The 24,702-nt window shown below is 43.7% G+C and overlaps 1 protein-coding gene across 2 annotated transcripts in view; it reads left to right on the top strand.

Annotated features, from left to right (window-relative positions):
• med27 (mediator complex subunit 27) overlaps window positions 1–22,921 on the top strand; it is a 92,177-nt gene extending 69,256 nt beyond the window's left edge. The window contains exons 5-8 of one of the 2 annotated variants that reach the window (XR_010000092.1): window positions 1,588–1,695; window positions 4,128–4,225; window positions 10,334–10,375; window positions 17,589–17,666. Coding sequence is in view for 1 of the 2 variants with exons in the window: in XM_062959178.1 (XP_062815248.1) it covers window positions 1,588–1,695; window positions 10,334–10,375; window positions 17,589–17,666; window positions 22,655–22,789 (363 nt within the window). In the remaining variant the exon portion in view is untranslated. Of the gene's footprint in view, window positions 1–1,587; window positions 1,696–4,127; window positions 4,226–10,333; window positions 10,376–17,588; window positions 17,667–22,654 lie in introns of those variants that run through there. The other variant, XM_062959178.1, reaches the window with a different exon arrangement.
• Window positions 22,922–24,702: the final 1,781 nt, after the last annotated feature.

Genomic DNA, 24,702 nt, shown 5'->3' with positions numbered 1-24,702 from the left:
GGCCGCCTTCACGTCCTACCTGGGAGCCCTTCCATTTGGCGCTCCAAGAGCCCCTCCTGCCCCATTCATATTAATTGCATTTTAGAGTGACCTTGTCCAGGTATTGATTTGAATCCGGAAAAAAAATTCTGCATCAAGGTCGAGTTGGCACATATCCTGCAGGCGAAATATTTTTAAAAGCCAAGCGCTGTGTGTCTGTCAAACCCTTGATGGAAGGAGTTGGATCATAGATGGTGAGGGCTGTGCCTCAGAAGCAAAAGACGATTATGATGGTCCTGGTGGTGGTGGTAATAGTAATAATATGAAAGCGAGAGAGTTGGATCGTAGATGGTGAGGGTTGTGCCTCAGAAGAAGAAGAAGATGATGATAGTAATAATAATAATAATAATAATAATAATAATAATAATAATATGACAGCCAGGGAGTTGGATCATAGATGGTGAGGGTTGTGCCTCAGAAGCAAAAGACGATTATGATGGTCCTGGTGGTGGTGGTAATAGTAATAATATGAAATCGAGAGAGTTGGATCGTAGATCGTGAGGGTTGTGCCTCAGAAGAAGAAGAAGAAGATGATGATAGTAATAATAATAATAATAATATGACAGTGAGGGAGTTGGATCATAGATGGTGAGGGTTGTGCCTCAGAAGAAAAAGATGATGATGGTGATAATAATGATAGTAATAATAATAATAATAATAATAATAATAATAATAATAATAATAATATGACAGCCAGGGAGTTGGATTCATTGGAACTTATGGCTCAAGTCCCACCTCCCAGCAGCAAAGAACTGGTGGGATCACAAACCTGCAAAAGTCTTGGAAAATGAGCACGCAAAGATACTGTGGGACTTCCGAATCCAGACTGACAAAGTTCCAGAACACAACACACCAGACATCACAGTTGTGGAAAAGAAAAAGGTTTGGATCATTGATGTTGCCATCCCAGGTGACAGTCGCATTGACGAAAAACAACAGGAAAAACTCAGCTGCCCTCAGGACCTCAAGACTGAACTGCAAAGACTCTGGCAGAAACCAGTGCAGGTGGTCCCGGTGGTGATGGGCACACTGGGTGCCGTGCCAAGAGATCTCAGCTGGCATTTGGAAACATGAGACATTGACAAGATCACGATCTGCCAACTGCAAAAGGCCACCCTACTGGGATCTGCACGCATCATCCGAAAATACGTCACACAGTCCTAGACACTTGGGAAGTGTTCGGCTTGTGATTTTGTGATACGAAATCCAGCATGTCTATCTTGTTTGCTGTGTCATAATAAAATAATAATAATAGTAATAATGCCAAGATCAAGACGGACAAACTGATCAAGGAGAAGTCTTTGACCAACGTCAAGAAAACTTAGACTTTATTTTTTCTCTTTCCCCCCTCAAACTTTGGATTTAGAGGAATGACATTCAAAGTAGAAGTGGGGTTGTATAGTGCTATTGAAAGGAAGCAGGATAATAGTAAGTGATAATAATGAACATGCAATGAGTGTGAGGTTTGTAGTTGTGTGTTTAGTGTTGTTATATTAAGCTTTCTCGTTGTATGCAGAAACTTCACCTGTCTTGTTCTTTTATGGGCAGGTGACCTTAGGCAAAGTGCTAAAGGTCATTGTGGTGATGCGCAGCCTCTTCATCGACCGGACGATCGTGAAGGGCTTCCACGAGAACGTCTACACCGAAGATGGCAAGGTGAGCACCGTCTCTTCCTTCGTTGTGGTCTTTTTGTGCATTCAGGCACCAAGGAATGAGCGTATGAGTACTGTGTATCCCTTTGTTATACTCTTTCAAAGAACTAGAGAGGAGACCTTTTAAATTTTGTTTTCTTTCTTCTTCACTTTGATGGTAACACAACTCAGTTTATAATATATGTGACAGAGGCCTAGATGTTTGAGGAACAACAACAAGTTTATTCAGGCACAGAGCTTAATGGTTACATTAACGTTTCTCCTTAGAGGCACTTTAGTTAACAGTTGCAATATTAGAATGAGGTGATTCAAACTTCCTAAAATGTGACTTCTTTCTCTACTGCTTTTAAACCGCAGTCACCCTGTGATATACAATCACAAATTCTCCATTCCTTATCAGGACATAGACTGCATTAAATAAGTCACCAAACTTATTTTAAATTGACTCAAAAATAAGCAATTGAGCCTCCCTGATCCTTTCAACCCAGAATCAGTCTTCCCTGTGCCTTGTCAGAGCACAGACTAACTACTTTTTTTTTTAAACTCTGCACTTCTTCACCAAAACGGCAGTTGGCTCTGCCCACTTCTCCATGGCAACCAACCTCTGAGTGCAGAGATGTAATAACTGAAATACTGACCCTTTAAAACACAAACTCACAATTAAATATAACATCTGTAAATCAAAAATTCATACTTCATTACAATCCCTTTGTTATACTTTTTATGCATTCAGATGCCAAGGAGCGCAGGAGCGCAGTGTATCCCTTCGTTATACTCGTACTATGCATTCAGATCCCAAAGTGTGCATGAGCACTGTATGTCCCTTCGTTATACACTTTTGATGCATTCATAAAAATGTAACCCGCTTGGAATTTCCTTCGGGAGAGATAAAGTGGGGTATAAATTCTACTACTAATAATAATAATATCCAGCAGAGTGATCTTGTTTGCTGTGGACTCATCTTGTTGTGCATCTAATACTACTACTACTACTACTACTAATAATAATAATAATAATAATAGCCAACAGAGTGATCTTGTTTGCTGTGGACTCATCTTGTTGTGCATCTAATACTACTACTACTACTACTACTACTAATAATAATAATAATAGCCAACAGAGTGATCTTGTTTGCTGTGGACTCATCTTGTTGTGTATCTAATAATAATAATAATAATAATAATAATAATAATAATAATAATAATAATAATACATCACACAGTCCTAGACACTTGGGAAGTGTTCGACTTGTGATTTTGTGATATGAAATCCTGCATATCTACCTTGTTTGCTGTGACACAATAAAATAATAATAATAATAATAATACATCACACAGTCCTAAACACTTGGGAAGTGTTCGACTTGTGATTTTGTGATATGAAATCCTGCATATCTACCTTGTTTGCTGTGACACAATAAAATAATAATAATAATAATAATAATAATAATAATAATAATAATACATCACACAGTCCTAGACACTTGGGAAGTGTTCGACTTGTGATTTTGTGATATGAAATCCTGCATATCTACCTTGTTTGCTGTGACACAATAAAATAATAATAATAATAATAATAATAATAATAATAATAATAATAATAATAATAATACATCACACAGTCCTAGACACTTGGGAAGTGTTCGACTTGTGATTTTGTGATATGAAATCCAGCATATCTGTTTGCTGTGTCATAAAATAATAATAATAATGATAATAATAATAATAATAACACAAGTGTATCCCTTCGTTTAGCTCTTTTTATACATTTAGACACCCAAGGATCGCAGGAGCGCAGTGTATCCCTTTGCTTTGCTCTTTTTATGCATTCTGACCAAAGAGTGCATGGGGGAAACTGGGGCTGCAATTAGGCAGACCCCGTTGTTTGTTTGCTTGCTTGCTTGCCTGTTATTGTGGTTTCCCCCAGTCTTCCCCAAACATCTGCTCGCTCGCTTGAATTTCTAATCCATCACCTTAGACCCCTGTTGCCTCATTAGCATTGGCAGACGGGGAATCTTTTCCTTCTTGTTCTCCTCAAAGTGTTCTCGGCCCGGATTCCTTGAATGTTCTTTTTTTCCGGCCGTTGGGAAATCTTGTTCCAGTTTCGACAAGACGGGGGGTGGGTGGGCCGAGGAGTCTGGGTGGGACGGTGGCCTTGCGGAGGCGTTCGGCCTGCTGTATCCTCTCCCGACTCGGCGCTCTCCATATGGCGCCTAAAGAGATCTTAATGGGACCCGACAGCCTTCACGGTGCGCTGGGCTCCGTCTGCGCTGAGGCGCCCGCCAAGGCTCACCTTCCCCTCCCTCCCTCCCTCTCCCCCTCTTACGACCAAACCCATTAAAATATAAGCTTCATTATAAGCAGACGAGCACTTGACACCCATAGGCCATGTTATAATGAGGACGGGAGTGTGGTTTCCTTTCTTTTCCTTTCAAAGGCGGAACGCGCCTCGAACACGCAGCGCTGGGCTACGCATTGACCCCCCAGTCCCTCGGCTCCGCTTCCTCTTCTCGTGGAAGAAGCGCCTTGAATTTGGTACGAGAAAGGCGTCCGATCGGTAGACATCCAAGAGGGCCCGGCTTGGCGTGGGGCAGGCCCAGTTCTTCATTGGAGCCCCTTCCTGGCCGCTCTCGAAGCGGCGGTGGAGGCGGCGGCGGCGGTAGCGGCGGCGACCATTGGGTTGCTCGCAGTAGAACAAGAAAGTATTTTGTAACCTCGCGGGATTTCGTGACATCTCGCAAAATATCGCAAGATTTCTGTGAGATGTCGCGAGATTTCTGTGAGATCTTGCGAGATTTCTGTGAGATGTCGCGTGATTTCTGTGAGATGTCGCGAGATTTCTGTGAGATCTTGCGAGATTTCTGTGAGATGTCGCGAGATTTCTGTGAGATCTTGCGAGATTTCTGTGAGATGTCGCGAGATTTCTGTGAGATCTTGCGAGTCTACACTGCCATATAATCCAGTTCAAATATGCTAATCTGTATTTTATAGGCAGTGTGATTGAAGCGGCCCTGGGCACCATTAAATGGCTGAGTGGGTTGCTAGGAGATCAAGTGGGCAGCGCTTAGCCTTTTAACTGGCAGCAATTGGATAAAAACAATTATTCCTCTACCTCTAATTAGGACATTATTTTTCCAAGCCTCGCTTATCCAAGCTTCTGGATTATCCAAGCCATTTTTGTAGTCAATGTTTTCAATATATTGTGATATTTTGGTGCTAAATTGGTAAATACAGTAATTACTACATAGCATGACTGCGTATTGAACTACTTTTTCTGTCAAATTTGTTGTATAACATGATGTTTTGGTGCTTAATTTGTAAAATCATAACCTAATTTGATGTTTAATAGGCTTTTCCTTAATCTCTCCTTATTATCCAACATATTCGCTTATCCAACGTTCTGCTGGCCCGTTTACGTTGGATAAGTGAGACTCTACTGTGTGTGTGTGTGTGTGTGTGTGTGTGTATATATATATATATATATATATATATATATATATATAATACAAACACCCCGGACATTATTCCATATAAATATGTGTGTGTGTGTGTGTGTGTGTGTGTATAATACACACACACACCCTGGACATTATTCTACAGGGATGTATGTATGTGTGTGCGCGTGTATGTATGTATATGTATGAAATATATATATATATATACTAGCTTTGCCCAGCCACGCGTTGCTGTGGCTTATGGGAATCCTTTGTTGGCCAGGTGGAATAGCAGTGAATAGCCTTGCAGTCTCAAAGCCTGGCCGTTTTCTGGAGTAGCTGGAGCTGTTTGTTGTATGAACGTAGAGGCATGGATGAGGGGTTGTGCTGCCAAGTTTAGTGTTTCTGGGATGTGTAGTTTTGTTGTTTTGTCCTAGGACGAAATTCCATTACCCTTTATATATATATAGACTAGCTTTGCCCGGCCACACATTGCTGTGGCTTATGGGAATCCTTATGGAATAGCAGTGAACAGCCTTGCAGTCTCAAAGCCTGGCTGTTTTCTGGAGTAGGTGGAGCTGTTTGTTGTATGAACGTAGAGGCATGGATGAGGGGTTGTGCTGCCAAGTTTAGTGTTTCTGGGATGTGTAGTTTTGTTGTTTTGTCCTAGGACGAAATTCCATTACCCTTTTTATATATATCAATACACACACACTCTGGACATTATTCCATATATTTATATATATATATACACACACACACACACACACACACACACACACACACACACATTGCTGTGGCAAAGTATGGTGGTATGGGAAACAAAGTATTGAGGAATTGGTGGTAGTTAAGGTAAAGGGTCCCCTGGGCTGAGTGGGTTGCTAGGAGACCAAGTGAGCGCAGCTTAGCCTTCTAACTGGCAGCAATTGGATAAAAACAATTATTTCTCTCCCTCTAATTAGGACTTTATTTTTCTTTTCTTTTTGTTGTATCAACCTAGAGGCATGGATGAGGGGTTGTGCTGTCAATTTTCGAGGTTGTGGGGTGTTTACTTTTATTGTTTTGTCCACTGCCGTGATGCCATCACTCTTTTATATATATAGATATCGCACACCCTGGGTGTTATTCCATGGGTATATAGACACTCCACTTGCCTCACTTCCAACAGAACCTCTGAAGATGCCATTAGCCACAGATACAGGCGGAACGTCAGGAGAGAATGCTGCAGGAACCTGGCCCTACAGCCCGGAAAACTCACAGCCACGAAAGCCGCCTTGGACAGCGCAAAGTTAATATAACCCTGTGGGGTCAGTCATCGTCCGTCTGATGGAAATTGCTGCCGCACAGAACCTGGCGACACGATAGGTTATTGCAGAACAGGAGTCTGAGAGCAGCAGAGAGGTGTAGTATCTTTCAGTGCGGCCTGGATGTTTTAAAAGCCAAGGAGTGATGAAATTGATTCTAATATCTCTATAAAACATACACTGGAGGAGCACGTGCTCGATAGTTTCGATATGGCCAGACTCACAAGGGCATAGTCTTTCCAGAGCAGGGGTCTTCCGGTACCTCCCCTCCAGTACTGCTGATGGGAGGGCGTGACATCTTGCAAGAGTGAAGACTTTACGATGATTAGGCACCTCCAGGTTTGTTAAATAAGCCATGGGAGTGATGGTATATCTGTTGTCTGCACTAATGTTAAAGACTGGAGAGCAAACTAAATCAGATTGTCGCTCTGTATCCAGGATCCGTTGTCTGATGTGGACCTTAGCTTGGTCCCATCCCATGCTTAGTAGATGTTTTTGAGAGAAGCCTAGAGTTGCCACGAGGGGTTGCCTAGCCTGGCGTCATAATGCAGAAGAAGTCTCTCCGCTTTTCCTCTTGTCCTTTCGTTAAAAAACAAAAACAAAACCCTGAATCATACGGAGAGAAAGGAAAAAAGAAAGAAAGAAAGGACTGAATAAAATGAATAACAAGCGCAAGTGCCGAGCAGTCGTTCCTTGGGCGGGAGGCCGGAGAGGCCTCGTGTAATCCAATTCCGGGCTCTCCAAGGTTTTGAGGAATCGGGCAGGCGGGCGGGCGGGGTGGCGCTAAACAAGGCATTGTTGCAGGTCTATTATTCTTCAACTTTTCACTTTCAATCAAGGCGCACATTTGTAACCGAAAAAAAAGCTGCTGAACGCGCCGTTTTGCGGCCCTCCTCTGCATGCGAATTGGGGGGCGGGGGGAGCGGCTTTTCCTGAAGGTCGTCTGAAATGGTTTCAAAGGCGCCCAACGAATCAAAATGTTCCCAGCGCACGATATCAAGCGGGGCCGGTGCCAACCTTTATTAGAGGGATCGGATCCGAGCGCCCGCCCCTCCCCTCGCCCAGACGCCTCCCGCTTTGAAGTGGGGAGCAGGCCGGGATCAGAAATGACTCCCCAGACACTGCCGGCCGGCTTTGAAGCTTCCCTTTGATTCCGCTGTGCCGCTGCCACTGCCGCCTCCTCCTCGCTTCTCTTTCGCTGCGAGCCAGAGCCGTTCCGTGTACATGTAGATCTGTATCATTAACTAATTAGCATAGCCCAGGTGGACTCCCGCTTACCTGGCGCAGGTGAGCAGTGTCCACCCCAGGCCTCCCAACCGAGTCCCATCACCCCCTGGCCGTTCTCTTCTGACGGACTGGGTGGCCCAGTTCAAAGCAAGGAAGAACTTCGCAGGCCGATTTGTTCCAGGATGCAAACATTTCCGCGCAGACAAGAATAAACGTAGACATTTGGCCACCGACATGGGAATCGTAGGAAGCTCATCGAGGTGGGGTGCGGAGAAGAGACGTTGTTGTTTTTTTATTTATATATTATACTAGCTGTGCCCGGCCACGCGTTGCTGTGGCTTTTTTTAGGTGGTTCCATGTCTTAGGGGGGGAAATCCTTTGTTGGGAGGTGTTAGGTGGCCCTGATTGTTTCCTGGGTGGAATTCCTTTGTTTTCAGAGTGTTGCTCTTTATTTTGTGTTTTGAGATGAAAGAGTGATGAGTACCGAATGGGTTTGGACCTTCAAAGAGTGGGTGTTTCCCTGTTTGGGAGGGGGATCCTTTGTTGAGCGTAAGAACGTAGAGACGTGGATGAGGGGTTGTGTTGTCAATTTTCTAGGTTGGGGGGCCTTTAGTTTTGTTGTTTTGCCCGGTGGAGCGATGTCATTATCTATATATATAAAAGAGTGATGGAATCCTGGCGACCGCCAAAACAACAAAACTAAACACCCCACAACCTTGAAAATTGACAACACAACCCCTCATCCATGCCTCTACGTTCATACAACAAAAAGAAAAGAAAAATAAAGTCCTAATTAGAGGGAGACGAATAAGTGTATTTATCCAATTGCTGCCAGTTAGAAGACTAAGCTTCGCCCACTTGGTCTCCTAGCAACCCACTCACCCAGGGGACAGGCAGAGTTAGGCCTCACTTAGGCCTCTTCCACACTGCCTATAAAATACAAATTATCACATTTTAACTGGATTATATGGCAGTGTAGACTCAAGGCCCTTCCACACAGCTATATAACCCATTTATAATCTTATGTTATCTGCTTTAACTCGATTATCTGTACTCTACACCTTTACCCTTTACCTCAACTACCACCAATTCCTCAATACTTTGTTTCCCATACCACCAGACTTCGCCACAGCAACACGTGGCCGGGCACAGCTAGTATATTATATTATATTACTAGCTGTGCCCGGCCACGCATTGCTGTGACGAAGTCTGGTGGTATGGGAAATAAAGTATCTTATATTATCTGCTTAGAACTGGATTATATGAGGCCCCTTCTACACAGCTGTATAAAATGCACACTGAAGTGGATTATATGGCAGTGTGGACTCAAGATAATCCAGTGCAAAGCAGATAATATAAGATTATAAATGGGTTATATAGCTGTGTGGAAGGGCCTTGAGTCTGCACTGCTATATAATCCAGTTAAAATCAGATAATCTGTATTTTATAGGCAGTGCGGAAGAGGCCTAAGTGAGGCCTAACTCTGCCTGTCCCCCAGGCTGAGTGGGTTGCTAGGAGACCAAGTGGGCGGAGCTTAGCCTTCTAACTGGCAGCAATTGGATAAAAACAATTATTCGTCCCCCTCTAATTAGGACTTTATGTTTCTTTACCTTTTGTTGTATGAACGTAGAGGCAAGGATGACGGGTTGTGCTGCCAAGTTTAGTGTTTCTGGGATGTGTCGTTTTGTTGTTTTGTCCTAGGCTGAAATTTCATTACCCTTTTGTATATATAGATAATATAACCGCTGCCACCAGTGTAAAGATGTTTTTTATTTAAACGCTGCCACCAAATGTAAAGATGTTTATAATGCGGCCACCAGATGTAAAAGGGGATTATCAACTCTTGCCACCACTATGGGAAGATGTAGATACTAGCTGTCTCAGAGAAGAGACCTTTTAAATTTTGTTTTTCTTCCTTCTTCTTGCTTGCTTTTGATGGTAAATACAGTAGAGTCTCACTTATCCAACATAAACGGGCCGGCAGAATGTTGGATAAGCGAATATGTTGGATAATAAGGAGGGATTAAGGAAAAGCCTATTAAACATCAAATTAGGTTATGATTTCACAAATGAAGCACCAAAACATCGTGTTAGACAACAAATTTGGCAGAAAAAGTAGTTCAATACGCAGTAATGCTATGTAGTAATTACTGTATTTATGAATTTAGCACCAAAATATCACGATATATTGAAAACATTGACTACAAAAATGCGTTGGATAATCTAGAACGTTGGATAAGCGAGCGTTGGATAAGTGAGACTCTACTGTATATATATGACAGAAACTGAGATGTTTGAAAGAACAATAACACGTGTATTCAGGCACAAAACTTAATGGTTACAGTAACTTTCTCTTTAGAGGCACTTTAGCTAACAGTTGCAAAGCTAGAATGAGGTGTTTCAAATTCCTTAAAATGTCACTTCTTTCTCTACTGCTCTAAACGGCAGTCACCCTGTGAATTACAATCACAGATTATCTGTTCCTTATCAGGAGACAGACTACCTTAAAATAAGTCACCAAACTTATTTTAAACTGACTCAAAAATAAGCATTTGAGTCTCCCTGATCCCTTCAACCGGTCTTTGTGAAAAGTTGGAATGAAATGTCTTTCCTCTTGCGTTGAAACGGCTCTAAAATAATGCAACGTATACTAATCTGTGCCGTTTTTCTCTCCGCAGCTCGACATATGGTCCAAGTCCAACTACCAGGTGTTTCAGAAGGCAAGTATCTGTTGTTTGCAAAACAGGGAGGCGTGTTTTAATGCAACAGGTTTGCAACTCGTGACGGACGAGTCCTGCAGATCAAAGGGAGGCCTTGGGCCCCCCGGGTGGTTTTTGCCCCTTCCTCCCCAGGCAGGTAAGGATTACGGGGGATTAGGCTGCTCTTTCCCTTCCCTTTCTTCTGGAAATGTCTTCCGAGCCCAATGCAAAGCAGCCCAGGACCGAGCCCGGGCGGTAATCCTTCATCAATAATGCTTCCCACTAATGATCACTTTCTTATGGGAGAGGCACTCATCCCCTCTCTCACAGGTCTTCACATTACACTAACTAATAGTGTTTTATTACTAACTAGCTTTGTCCAGCCACGCGTTGCTGTGGCTTACGAGAATCATTTGTTGGCCAGGTGGAATAGCAGTGAATAGTCTTGCAGCCTCAAAGCCTGGCTGTTTTCTGGAGTAGCTGGAGTAGCACCTCAATCAAAGATTTGCTGCCAGGCTGCTTCTTTTGTAGAGGAATCCTTGTTTCCCATCTACTGTTCTGATTTTCCAATTACGCTGCAACATTAACGCTGACTTCCAATTGACAAAGGACTCTTGTCACACCCTGGACTCTCCACAGATATATATTTACCTGCCTTGCCTAGTTTTCTCCATACCTCACAACCTCTGAGGATGCCTGCCATAGATGTGGGTGAAACGTCAGGAGAGAATGCTTCTGGAACATGGCCAGACAGCCGAGAGGATCGGGGAAACAATCGCTTTCGGAAAAGCTTCTCCAGGTGAGCGGCCGTTGCACCTGTGGAGCTCACCCTGCTTCTCGCCCACCTTTGCCCCCTATTCTTTCCCGAAATGCCGCAGCGTCCCCGTTCTTTTCTTTCCTTCCAGAAAAGAAAGGTTTCCTGCTGGCGGTTGTTTTTCTTTCTCCCGAAATGTGAGTGCCGAGGCGGGTCAAGGAGGAGACCCCAAAGGGATTCAGAGCGGCCTGAATGGAGCAGCAGGAAGGAGGAGAGCGGCACAAGGCAGGGAAAGAAAGAAAGAAAGAAAGAAAGAAAGAAAGAAAGAAAGAAAGAAAGGCAGGCAGGCCGCGGAGACAAAGCTCTCCCCTGACATTTCCGGCTCCACAGGTGCCACGGGCGCTCACCTGGAGAAGCCTTTCCGAAAGCGATAGTTTCCCCGACCCTCTTGGCTTCTCAGCATAGAGACATTGGGAGTGGAAGCCGGGCTGCATGTGAAGAAACATTCAAGAGTCCAAAGGGACCCCCAAAGGACATCTAGTCCAGCCCCATTTCTGCCACAGTCAAAACCCTCCCTGACAGATGGCCTCCCAGCCTCATAGAGTTGCCAAGTTCGTGGAGAAACGGCTACGGAATCATAGAATCCCAGCGTAAGAAGAGACCCCCAAAGGACATCCAGTCCAACCCCTTTGGGCCATAAAGCACATTCAAAGCCACACAGATGGCCATGCAGCCACATAGGCATCAGCGGGTTCACAGAGAAATTGGGCGAAAGAATCTAAGACTCCTTAGAATTGGAAGGGGCTCCCAAAGCCCACCCAGTCCAACCCCTTGGTGCCATAAATGACAATCAAAGCCCCTCCCCCTCCACACACACAGATGGCCATGCAGCCTCATAGGCATTAGCAGGTTTGGGAGGAATGGGGTGAAAGAATCCAAGGCTTCAAAATAAAAACCCCACATTTTGCAAAAATTCCAAAACAAAACCCCGCATTTTGCAAAAATTCCAAGACAAAACCCTGCATTTTGTGAAATTCCAACACGAAACTCCGCATTTTGCAAAAATTCCAAAACAAAACCCTGCATTTTGTGAAATTCCAACACGAAACCCCGCATTTTGCAAAAATTCCAAAACAAAACCCTGCATTTTGTGAAATTCTAACACGAAACCCTGCATTTTGCAAAAATTCCAAAACGAAACCCCGCATTTTGAAAAATTCCAACATAAAACCCCACCTTTTGCAAAAAATTCCCCCAAAAAACCTTTTTGAAAAATTCCAACACAAAACCCCACATTTTGCGAAATTTTGCAAAAATTCCAAAACAAAACCCCCGTTTTTGCAAAAAAGAAATCCAAAAAACCCTTTTGCAAAATTCCAACACAAAACTCCACTTTTTGCAAAATACCAACACAAAACTCCACTTTTTGCAAAATTCCAACGCAAAACTCCGCATTTTGCAAACTCCTTGAATTAAGAGCAAAGGCCCCCGGAGTTGGAAGGGGCGCCCAGAGACTATCCAGTCCAACCCTCTGGAACTTCTCAAATGCAAGTGGAAGGACCATTTGGAGCAGATGCCTCCCTTGTGTTGTGTGAAACCGTCGGTTAATGGCTCCCCTTCCTTTGGAGGAGGACGAGGGCCTTCTGGCGGCCTTCCTTTGGAAGGAACGTGTGCATGAAAGGATAGGGAAGCGTTAGTGGTGGGGCTGGGCTCCCCGTTGTAATGTTTCCTTGCAGAGTTGATCCCCGTTAGTTCATCTTTTGATCCGCGCTTTGCCTTTCTCCGCGGTCGCAGTTGCTCAGAAAAATGCACAATTTGTGCGCCAGCCAGCCGAGCCTTTTTTTTTGCCGCTTTGATCTCCCGGAGGAATCTCATTAGTCGGAGGCACCGAGGGCCCTGTTGTCTGCGGCCGTCCCAACCGACTCGGATGCTAATCATGTTGTGTTTACGTCTCCGTCTCTTCTACTTTGTGACGGAAGAGCTTGAGAAGAAACCAGAGGAAAGGACACTCACTGTCCCTTCTGCTGTTCTTTCCCTGCAAGAGGATTTTGCAAGGGAGCGGCTTCCTTGTTGGCAATACGAGGGTTGAATGAAAAGTAATGCCTCCGCCTTCGCTACTTGGGTTTGGATGGGAATCTATATATATAAAAGGGTAATGGAATCACGGCACCGGACAAAACAACTAAACTAAATGCCCCACAACCTCGAAAATTGACAGCACAACCTCTCATCCACGCCTCTACGTTCATACAACAAAAAGAAAAGAAAAATTAAGTCCTAGCCACAGCAACGCGTGGCTGGGCACAGCTAGTCTATATATATAAAAGGGTAATGGAATCATGGCACCGGACAAAACAACTAAACTAAATGCCCCACAACCTCGAAAATTGATAGCACAACCTCTCATCCACGCCTCTACGTTCATACAACAAAAAGAAAAGAAAAATAAAGTCCTAATTAGAGGGAGATGAATAATTGTTTTTATCCAATTGCTGCCAGTTAGAAGGCTAAGCTCTGCCCACTTGGTCTCCTAGGAACCCACTCAGCCCAGGGGACAGGCAAAGTTAGGCCTCTTCCACACTGCCTATAAAATACAGATTAGCAGATTTGAACTGGATTATATGGCAGTGTAGACTCAAGGCCCTTCCACACAGCTATATAACCCATTTAGAATCTTATATTATCTGCTTTGAACTGGATTATTTTGACTCCACACTGCCATATTATCCACTTTAGTGTGCATACTAAACATAAAGACAACCATACAACAGACATTCAATACCACCACTACTTCAACAATTTCTCACCAACACCACCAGACAACGCCACAGCAACGCCTGGCCGGGCAACTAGTCTATATATATAAAAGGGCGATGGAATCACGGCACTGGACAAAACAACTAAACTAAATGCCCCACAACCTCGAAAATTGACAGCACAACCTCTCATCCACGCCTCTACGTTCATACAACAAAAAGAAAAGAAAAATTAAGTCCTAGCCACAGCAACGCCTGGCCGGGCACAGCTAGTCTATATATATAAAAGGATAACGGCGTCGCTCCACTGGGCAAAACAACAAAACTAAAGGCCCCCCAACCTAGAAAATTGACAACACAACCCCTCATCCACGTCTCTACATTCTTACGCTCAACAAAGGATTCCTCCCCCCCCCCAAACAGGGAAACACCCACTCTTTGAAGGTCCAAACCCATTTGGTACTCATCACTCCCTCATCTCAAAACACAAAATAAAGAGCAACACTCTGAAAACAAAGGAATTCCACCCAGGAAACAATCAGGGCCACCTAACACCTCCCAACAAAGGAATCCCCCCTCTAAGACACGGAACCACCTAAAAAAGCCACAGCAACGCCGTGCCGGGCACAGCTAGTATTTTAATAAACCAAACACAGAAATAATCCTTAGAATGTACTCTTTAACAACCACTATTCACTTTCCCACAATTAGATTCATTTCTGCCAATGATGAACAAGTTTTCTGAAGCCGTCACAGAAGAAGTCGACACTGTTTCTGGAACCAACGTCTCACAGTCCCCATCGTGCACAGATCTTCCGATAGCCAATCGGATATATTTCTGCCAACGATGAACAAGTTTTCTGAAGCCGTCACAGAAGAAGTCGACACTCTGTTTCCGGAACCAACGTCTCACAGTCCCCGTCGTGCACAGATCTTCCGATAGCCAAGCAAAGCAATCATGTGACTCACATGTTCTTGTGAAATTGCGTGAAATTTCTCTCCGAGTGGTACGACGATCGTCCTGAATCAATCTGTCAACCTTTTGCTTGTAACACTCGGTGGCTGCTGTCACAGGACGTCCGACTGTGTGTTTGTCACGCAAGTCCGATTTTCCCACTTCAACATCTTTAAACTTACTCGCCCAACGATGCACAGGACTCACATCAACACAATCCCCATAAACTGCTTGCGTTCTCTGATGGATCTCCTTTGGGGTGACACCAAATCATCGCTGTATACCCAAGCCAGTACATAATAATGCTACATCATAATGATGATGATGATAATAATTATATATAATAATACTACATCATGATGCTGATGATGAGGATAATAATAATAATACATAAGAGTAATTCTACGTCATGATGAAGAAGATGATAATTCTAATAATAATAATAATGGTGACACAACCCACTACAATTTACTGCCGTAATACTGAAATTAAAGTGAATGGCCAGAGGGGAAATGACTTCCTTTCCCTCCGTCACAGTGGCAAGAAAGTCTGCAAAATTAGATGGAAGCAAGTGGGACTAATTTAGATTTTAAAGATTTGGGGAGGAAAGAGGGAGCCGGCGGAAGTGTGGACTTCTGCCTGGAGCCTTGCTGAAGAGTTTCCCACTTGAGAGGCTCCATAAATCGAGCCCGGGCTTTGCCGGCGGGCCGAGAGTGACGGGAATGGCTCTCCACGGCCCTCCGAGCCCGGAACCGCAGCCCTCGATGCCACTAATTATGTTAACGACCCTCTTGAAAGCTCTTTGGCGCTCTTAATTCAAGGAGTTTGCTGTACAAATGGAGCCGTGCGTCAGCTGTGTCAATATTTTGCCAGCAGCAGAGATGAGGACTTCCAGGATCAGGCCTTCTGTCTCCTTCTTCAGGGTCCCATTCGTGAGCCAGAGCCAGGTCTTCTCCTTGTCAGCTTTTCCTTCAATTTTGTCAAGGAACTTTCCATGCAATGTTTTGTGGTGCCAGTTGTCAGCTCTAGTTTGTAGTGCGGTTTTCTTGTACTGATTCTGCTCTAGTTTGTAGTGCGGTTTTCTTGTACTGATTCTGCTCTAGTTTGTAGTGTGGTTTTCTTGTACTGATTCTGCTCTAGTTTGTAGTGCGGTTTTCTTGTACTGGCTTTTTGTCTGCTGTGCTTTGAGGAGTTTCTGATTTTTGACATCAATCAAAGCAGGTTCTTCACTTTGCTTGACATATTCTGCCAGGGCATGTTCTTCTTCTTGACTGCTTGTTTGACTTGCAAGAGTCCTCTGCCCCCTGATCTTCTAGGCAGATATAGCCGGTCAACATCGCTGCGAGGGTGCAGGGAATGATGAATGGTCTTGAGTTTTCTTGTTTTTCTGTCCAAGTTGTCCAGTTCCACCTGTGTCCAATTTATAATACCATCAGCATATCTTATGACAGGTATGGCCCAGGTGTTTATGGCCGTGTTAGTGTTGCCTCCATTGAGCTTGCTTTTGAGAATTTTCTGACCCTTTGTGTGTATTCTTTGCTGACCACACTTTTCACATGTTCATGCTTGATGTTGTTGTTGTTGCTACTATTATTATTATTATGACACAGCAAACAAGATAGACATGCTGGATTTCGTATCACAAAACCACAAGTCGAACACTTCCCAAGTGTCTAGGACTGTGTGATGTATTTTCGGATGATGCGTGCAGATCCCAGTCGGGTGGCCTTTTGCAGTTGGCAGATCGTGATTTTGTCAATGTCTATTGTTTCCAAATGCCTGCTGAGATTTTTTGGCACGGCACCCAGTGTGCCCCTCACCACCGGGACCACCTGCACTGGTTTCTGCCAGAGTCTTTGACCTCAATCTTGAGGTCCTGATAGCGGCTGAGTTTTTCCTGTTGTTTTTCGTCAATGCGACTGTCACCTGGGATGGCGACATCCATGATCCAAACCTTTTTCTTTTCCACAACTGTGATGTCTGGTGTGTTGTGTTCCAGAACTTTGGATTCGGGAGTCCCACAGTCTCTTTGCGTGCTCATTTTCCAAGACTTTTGCAGGTTTGTGATCCCACCAGTTCTTTGCTGCTGGGAGGTGGTACTTGAGGCATAAGTTCCAATGAATCATTTGGGCCACATAGTTGTGCCTCTGTTTGTAGTCTGTCTGTGCGATTTTCTTACAGCAGCTGAGGATATTATTATTAATATTATTATTATTAAACCTTGTAGGGTCAATGTCAATGCGTGTCGATAATGAGTTTCCATGAATGAAATCTTCTAGGGTCGGTGTCAATTGGTGTCCGTAATATGGGTTTCCATGGATGAAGCCTTATAGGTTCAATGTCAATCTATCTTGATAATTTGGAGCTACATGGATAAAATCTTTTAGGGTCTACTGTTAATCATTGATAATATGGACCCGCATGAATGAAACCTTGTAGGGTTAATGTCAGTCAGTGTTGATAATATGGACGGAACCTTTTATGAAGGCTTACTATCAATCATTGCTGATAGTGTGGACCAACATCAATTAAAACTTTGTTAGGGTCACTGTCAATCTGTGTCGATAATATGGACCTCTCTGGGCGAAACCTTGCAGGGTCACTCTCAATCCGCGTCGATAATATCGACCAACTTGGGTGAAAATTTGTAGGGTCATTTCCTCACAGAGAAAGAAGGTCCAGAGGAGAGACCTTGATGGGAATATGAGTTCCTGATGTCAAGGATGTTGTTTTGTGGTCTTTCTGATGAGTTGTCCTTTTTTTCCCCAGGTCACGGACCACGCCACGACGGCCCTCCTGCACTACCAGTTGCCCCAGATGCCGGACGTGGTGGTCAGGTCCTTCATGGTAGGTTCCCCTCCGTTTTGAAGGCCTTCTTTGGTCCAACATTTGCGACTTGTCCCAGCATTGAGGAGGAGGTGCTGGGCTTGGTTCTTCTCTTGATGTTCATCCCAAAAGCCATCTCTGGTCCACATCACATTTCAGGAGAGCATTGGCCCTCATCACAATGCCGGACGTGGTGGTCAGGTCCTTCATGGTAGGTGCCCTCCGTTTTGAAGGCCTTCTTTGGTCCAACATTCACTTCTTGTCCCACCATTGAGAAGAAGGTGGTAGGCTTGGTTCTTCTCTTGATGTTCATCCCAAAAGCCATCTCTGGTCCACATCACATTTCAGGAGAGCATTGGCCCTCATCACAATGCCGGATGTGGTGGTCAGGTCCTTCATGGTAGGTGCCCTCCGTTTTGAAGGCCTTCTTTGGTCCAACATTCACTTCTTGTCCCAGCATTGAGAAGAAGGTGGTAGGCTTGGTTCTTCTCTTGATGTTCATCCCAAAAGCCATCTCTGGTCCACATCACGTCTCAGGAGAGCATTGGCCCTCATCACAACGTCGCCTTGGAGTCTCTAGAATGGGTTCAGTCAGGGGCAAATGCTGTTCTGATGAGCTTCATTCCCAAAAGAAAAAGAAGGAGAGGAGGAGGGAGAAAGGAAAAGAAGATGAAGAACGAGGAGGAGGAGAGGAAGGGTAAGAAGAAGAGGGAGAAGAACGAGGAGAAGAGAGGAGGAAGGAGAAGAAAAAGAAGAAGAGAAGAAGAAGGAGAAGAGGAGAAAAAGAGGAAGGAGAACAAGGAGAAAAGAGGAAGAAGGAGAAGAGAAGGTGTTTCTGTTGTATTCTTTCTTACCCTCCTGGCTTGAGGTGAGGCCCAACTCCGTTCGGAGCCTTGCTCAAGCACAAGACCACAGGTAATTTATGAAAAGACCGAGATGAAAGTTCCCGTGGATCCGGCCCCTCCGGAAGGTTAATGCCGAGCGACGGGTGGGCGCGTTCTGCCCGGGGCGAAGGTGTCTGGTATCGATCTCCACCAAGGCAGTGCCAATAACAGTGGAGCCTCGCTCTTCAGGTGTGCAATCTGCTTGACAGGAGGAACCGGGGCCGTAATTATCCGGAAAGAGAGGAAACATCGAATTTAACCTCCGGGAAATTTCCACCGTGAAGAGAAGCCCTGCCGTTTGGTGTCCGTCAGGCCTTTGTTCTTCTCCTTCTTCTCGGGGAGAGCGATTGACAGCCGAAATGGAGAGAGAGAGAGAGAGAAGAGGAGGATTTGTTTCAATCAAGGCGGCGGCTTCAGAGAACAATTTTCTCTTTATCGACATCATTCAGCCGATGACAAGATTCATGCGCATCCGTCACGGCACAGAGCGATCTGTCTCGGAAAGTGCCTTTTTAAAAAAAAAAAAAGTTGCGTGTTCTCTCCTTGAGTTTGGCATTGAGTTAAATAAATAAATAAGTGTAAGTTTGGTGTGAGAGGAGGCTCTGTGAGAGCGAAGCTGTTTATCCGCACGAGAAAGAAGCCCAGCGTGAAACAAGGTTTCCATAATAATACAAATAAAAGTTCTTTATATTTCCTTCTTTGCTTCCACACTGGGCATAATTCCCATGGAGTAAACAACAAAACCACTGGACCAAATCACACCAAATTTGGACACAAAAGACATAGTCATCCAATCTATGTCTTTCCATCAAAAAACCCTATAAAATTAGCTCCAAATTACAGAAAAAACCCCAAAACCAAAATTTACAAGCTACGCATGCGCAGAGCCCCCTCAGGAAACTTGATGACATTAGCCGTGGCCGAGCACAGCTAGACATATTCCAGACAGGAAACAACCAGACCCAGCTAACACCTCCCAACAAAGGATTCCCCCTCAGAGTCCATCACATGAAGGAGCCCAGAGTTGTTGTCGTTGTCGTTGTTATTATTATTATTATTGAATTCTTGGGAACCATCAAAATGAACAAAACCTGGCAGCCAGCATTTTAAAAAACTCTACAATCTGGACAGTAAATAAAGAACAACACTCTGAAAATAAGGGTATTCCAGACAGGAAACAGCCAGAGCCAGCTAACACCTCCCAACAAAGGATTCCCCCAGGGAGGAAACAACCACGTTTGAAGCTGCAAGCCCATTCAGTGCTAATCAAGGTGACTAATTACAACATTCTTCCTTGTCTCCACAAACAAAAACCCATTTAGGACGACACCACAGCAACGCGTGGCCGGACACAGCTAGTATATATATATATCTATATATATATATAAGGGTAATGAAATTTCGGCCTAGGACAAAACAACAAAACTACACATTCCAGAAACACTAAACTTGGCAGCACAACCCCTCATCCATGCCTCTACGTTCATACAACAAAAAGCTCCAGCTACTCCAGAAAACGGCCAGGCTTTGAGACTGCAAGGCTATTCACTGCTAATCTACCTGGCCAACAAAGGATTCCCATAATCCACAGCAACGCGTGGCCGGGCAAAGCTAGTATAATATACAATAATTTATAAATATATAATATATTGTATACACTTATAATATTGATAATAATATTATGTTGTAATACAATATTATACTAATAAATAATAATAATAATAATAATAATAATAATAATAATAATAATAATAATAATAATAATAATAGGAGGCTTTTTAGCTCCGGAAGGGAGGAAGGAGAAGCGAAAGAGAAGAAGAAGAAGAGGGAGAGGAATAATTGTTTTTATGCAATTGCTGCCAGTTAGAAGGCTAACCTCTGTCAGGGGAAAGCCTTTACCCTTGACCTTAACTACCACCAATTCCTCAATACTTTATTTCCCAGACCACCAGACTTCGCCACAGCAATGCGTGGCCGGGCACAGCTAGTACATATATATAGGTAAAGGGTTAGCCTTCTAACTGGCAGCAGTTGGATAAAAACAATTCTTCCTCTCCCTCTAATGAGGACTTTATTTTTCTTTTCTTTTTGTTGTATGAACGTAGAGGCATGGATGAGGGGTTGTGCTGCCAAGTTTGGTGTTTCCGGGATGTGTAGTTTTGTTGTTTTGTCCTAGGCCGAAATTTCATTACCCTTTTAGATATATAGATGGTTGGAGAAAGGTCCCTCTTCCGACTTACAAATTCATCTTAAGAACAAACCTACAGAATGTATGTTGTTTCCGACGTGGAGGCTGCCTGTCAGAGGAAATCCTCCCCGAACAACTCACAGCATCAGCACAGTTTTGCACCTGAACGGCCGATATAACCGTCAATTGACAAGGTCACTTTGATGCACGAACGAACGAACTCTGCCGGATGTTCTGTTTCTGCTCACGGAAGAAAAGCGGGCCGTCAGCGCTCCTGTGACCTTGTGGCTTTGGGCAGGTTTCCTCTGGCTTTTCTTCTCCCGTTTATGACGTTCCTTCTGTTCTAGCCAGGTCAGATTCTGAGTGCTCAGGAGATGAGGAAGGGGATGCTGGGATACATTCGGAGGGTCCAGAGGAGGATAAAAGTGGCCTGGAGAGAGTTATTTTGGAATCTCCTGCCAGTTCCCACAAAGCTGGAAAAAGTGAGATGAGTTCTCATGAGAACCTTCCAGAAGTCCAGGCTGAGAGAAATGTGGGAGATGAAGGTTTGTCCAGGTCAGTGAGGGCCAACCTATGACATGCGTGTCAGCACTGACACGCCTAGCCATTTTTGCTGACACGCTGATTGATTGGATGACTAATGTCTTTTGTGGCCAAATGTGGTGTGATTTGGTCCAGTGGTTTTGTTGTTTACTCCATGGGAATTATGCACATTACATTTATATATATACTAGCTGTGCCCGGCCACGCGTTGCTGTGGTTAGAATTTTATTTTTATTTTATTTTTGTTGCATGAACATAGAGGCGTGGATGAGAGGTTGTGCTGTCAGTTTTCGAGGTTGTGGGGCATTTAGTTTAGTTGTTTTGTCCGGTGCCATGATTCCATTACCCTTTTATATATATAGATAGCTATGCTTGGCCACGCGTTGCTGTGGCTAGGACTTAATTTTTCTTTTCTTTTTGTTGTATGAACGTAGAGGCATGGATGAGAGGTTGTGCTGTCAATTTTCGAGGTTGTGGGGCATTTAGTTTTGTTGTTTTGTCCGGTGCCGTGATTCCATTACCCTTTTATATATATAGATATACAAGCTGTGCCCGGCCACGCGTTGCTGTGGCAAAGTATGGTGGTATGGGAAATCAGATAATCTGTATCTTATAGGCAGTGTGGAAGAGGCCTAAGTAAGGCCTAACTCTGCCTGTCTCCTGGGCTGAGTGGGTTGCTAGGAGACCAAGCTTAGCCTTCTAATTGGCAGCAATTTGATGAAAGCAATTCTTCCTCTCCCTCTAATAAGGACTTTATTTTTCTTTTCTTTTTGTTGTATGAACGTAGAGGCATGGATGAGGGGTTGTGCTGCCAAGTTTAGTGTTTCTGGGAAGTGTCGTTTTGTTGTTTTGTCCTAGGCCGAAATTTCATTACCCAATATATATATCAGCAAATTCAAAAAATACAATCCATGATATCGTGATATTTTGTTGCTAAATTTATAAATACAGTAATTACAACATAACATTACTGCGTATTGAACTGCTTTTTCTGTCAAATGTGTTGTATAGCATGATGTTTTGGTGCTTAATTTGTAAAATCATAACCTAATTTGATGTTTAATAGGCTTTTCCATAATCCCTCCTTATTATCCAAGATATTCGCTTAGCCAAGCTTCTGCTGGCCCGTTTAGCTTGGATAAGTGAGACTCTACTGTACTTGCTACCACTAATTCCTCAATACTTTATTTCCCATACCACCAACTTCACCACAGCAACACGTGGCCGGGCCCATATCTATCTATCTATCTATCTATCTATCTATCTATCTATCTATCTATCTATCTATCTATCTACTCTTCTTTAAATAAACTTCCACTTACTGGGTTACTTTGGTGAAAAGGTGTTTTGGGGCTCTAGCGCAACTCTCTCTCTCTCTCGTCCTTCTCTTGCAGACGTGGCTCCGGAGTTACATCAAGCTCTTCCAGGCGCCCTGCCAGCGCTGCGGGAAGTTCCTCCAAGACGGCCTGCCTCCCACCTGGAGGGACTTCCGCACCTTGGAGGCCTTCCACGACACCTGCCGGCAGTAAACGGGAGGGGTTCCCCCCCAAAAAAGAGGACAATCTGTGGGCCAAACACCCCCTTTGTGGGGGTCACGTTGCGCAAGGACCGTCCCGTGCCAACGCTTCGACCAACGGGGCCGTTCCGCAGTCCTGACATTGACGTGCAGGTGTCACAAGGAGGGCCTTTCGAGGGGTTCGACTCCAAGTATTGACACGATTATTATGACCCTGAATTCAACTTGGTCCCATTGAACCAAAAGGAGAGAACGGGGAATAAAGGCCTCGAGAACAGTTTTTTCCCATTTTTTTCAAGTTTTTTCCCCCCCCCCCCCCCATTTTTTCAGGGTTTTTCCCCCAATTTTTCTGCGTTTTTTCCCCCCAGGCCTTCCCATCCCTATTCCCCATTAGAAGTGGGAAAACATTTTTTCTGGGGTTTGTTCTTCATTCTTTTTGCCCCTTTTTGTTTGTTTGTCTCATTCACCCCTCGCCCCCATTTCCACCAATTTTCCAGATTTTTTCTCATTTTTCTTTGTTTTTTTTTTCCTCCATCTTTTTCAGTTTTGTTTTTTCATTTTTTCCCAACTTCCCCCCAATTTTTCTGTTTTTTTCCAGGCTTTCCTATCTCTAATGGGGAATAAAGATGGAAAGGCCTGGAAAACAGTTTTTTCTGGGTGTTTTTTCCCTCCCCCCCCTCTTTACCCCCCAATTCTCTTGTTTTTCCCAATTTTTCCAGTTTTTTTCCAGGCCTTCCCATTTCTAATGGGAAATAGAGATGGGAAGGCCTGAAAAACAGTTTTTTTTCTGTTTTTTCCCTTAGTTTTTTTCCCGTTTTTCCCATTTTTTTCTGTTTTTATTTCTTTATGTTTTTCTTCTTTTTTTCTTATTTTTCCCCCCAGTATTTTCAGTTTTTTTCCAGGTCTTCCCATTTCTAATGGGAAATAGAGATGGGAAGGCCTAAAAAGTTTTTTTCTGTTTTTTCCCTTAGTTTTTTTCCCCGTTTTCCCCTTTTTTCTGTGTTTTTTTCTTCTTCTTTTCTTCTTTTTTCTTGTTTCCCCCCCAATTTTTTCCAATTTTTTCCAGGCCTTTCCATTTCTAATGGGGAATAGAGTTCAGAAGGCCTAAAAAAAAATTCTATTTTTTCCCTTAGTTTTTTTCCCGTTTTCTCCATTTTTTCTGTGTGTTTTTCTTTGTGTTTTTCTTCTTTTTTCTTATTTTTCCTCCAATTTTTTCCCCCAGAATTTCCAGGCCTTTCTATCTCTAATGGGCAACAGATTTACACTTAAAAGAGAGGAGTCCTCGGTGTTTTTGTTCTTGCAGAGACGTCTCTCTCAGGCTGTCCCATGCAATAAAACAGTGGTGTTTGCAAAAAGGATGGTGTATCTGTACTTTGCTTACGTCTTTCCTGAGTGTTTTGCAAAATACGAGGGTTGAATGAAAAGTAATGCTTTCAATGCAGTTCCTATTTATCTACTCACATTTGTTTTCGAACTGCTAGGTAGGCCGAAGCTGGGCTAAAGCTCAGGAGCTCACCCTGACCCGGGCTTCGAACTCTCCACCTCACAACCTCTGAGGATGCCTGCCATAGATGTGGGCGAAACATCAGGAGAGAATGCTTCTGAAACATGGCCAGACATCCCGGAAAATATACAAGAACTCTCCACCTTCTGGTTGGCAAGGTTTATTGCAGTTTGGTGATTAAACCATATCCTGTTATTATTATTATTATTATTATTATTATTATTATTATTATTACGGTGTATATTATTATCTTAGCCTTATATTATTTTACCATTTTATTTTACTACTACTGTGTCATACTCTATTATTGTGTTTTAATCTGTTTTTTGTTTGTTTGTTTGTTTATGTTGTTGCTTTTAATCTTGTTCATGTTTTATTCTTTGGGCTTGGCCCATGTCAGCCGCCCCAAGTCCCTCCGGGGA

Source organism: Anolis carolinensis, unplaced genomic scaffold (assembly GCF_035594765.1).
Source record: "Anolis carolinensis isolate JA03-04 unplaced genomic scaffold, rAnoCar3.1.pri scaffold_7, whole genome shotgun sequence".
In the NCBI taxonomy this organism is placed as follows: Eukaryota; Metazoa; Chordata; class Lepidosauria; order Squamata; family Dactyloidae; genus Anolis; species Anolis carolinensis.
The sequence above is the reverse complement of the archived record's forward strand: the minus strand, read 5'-3'. Positions and strand labels throughout refer to the sequence as shown.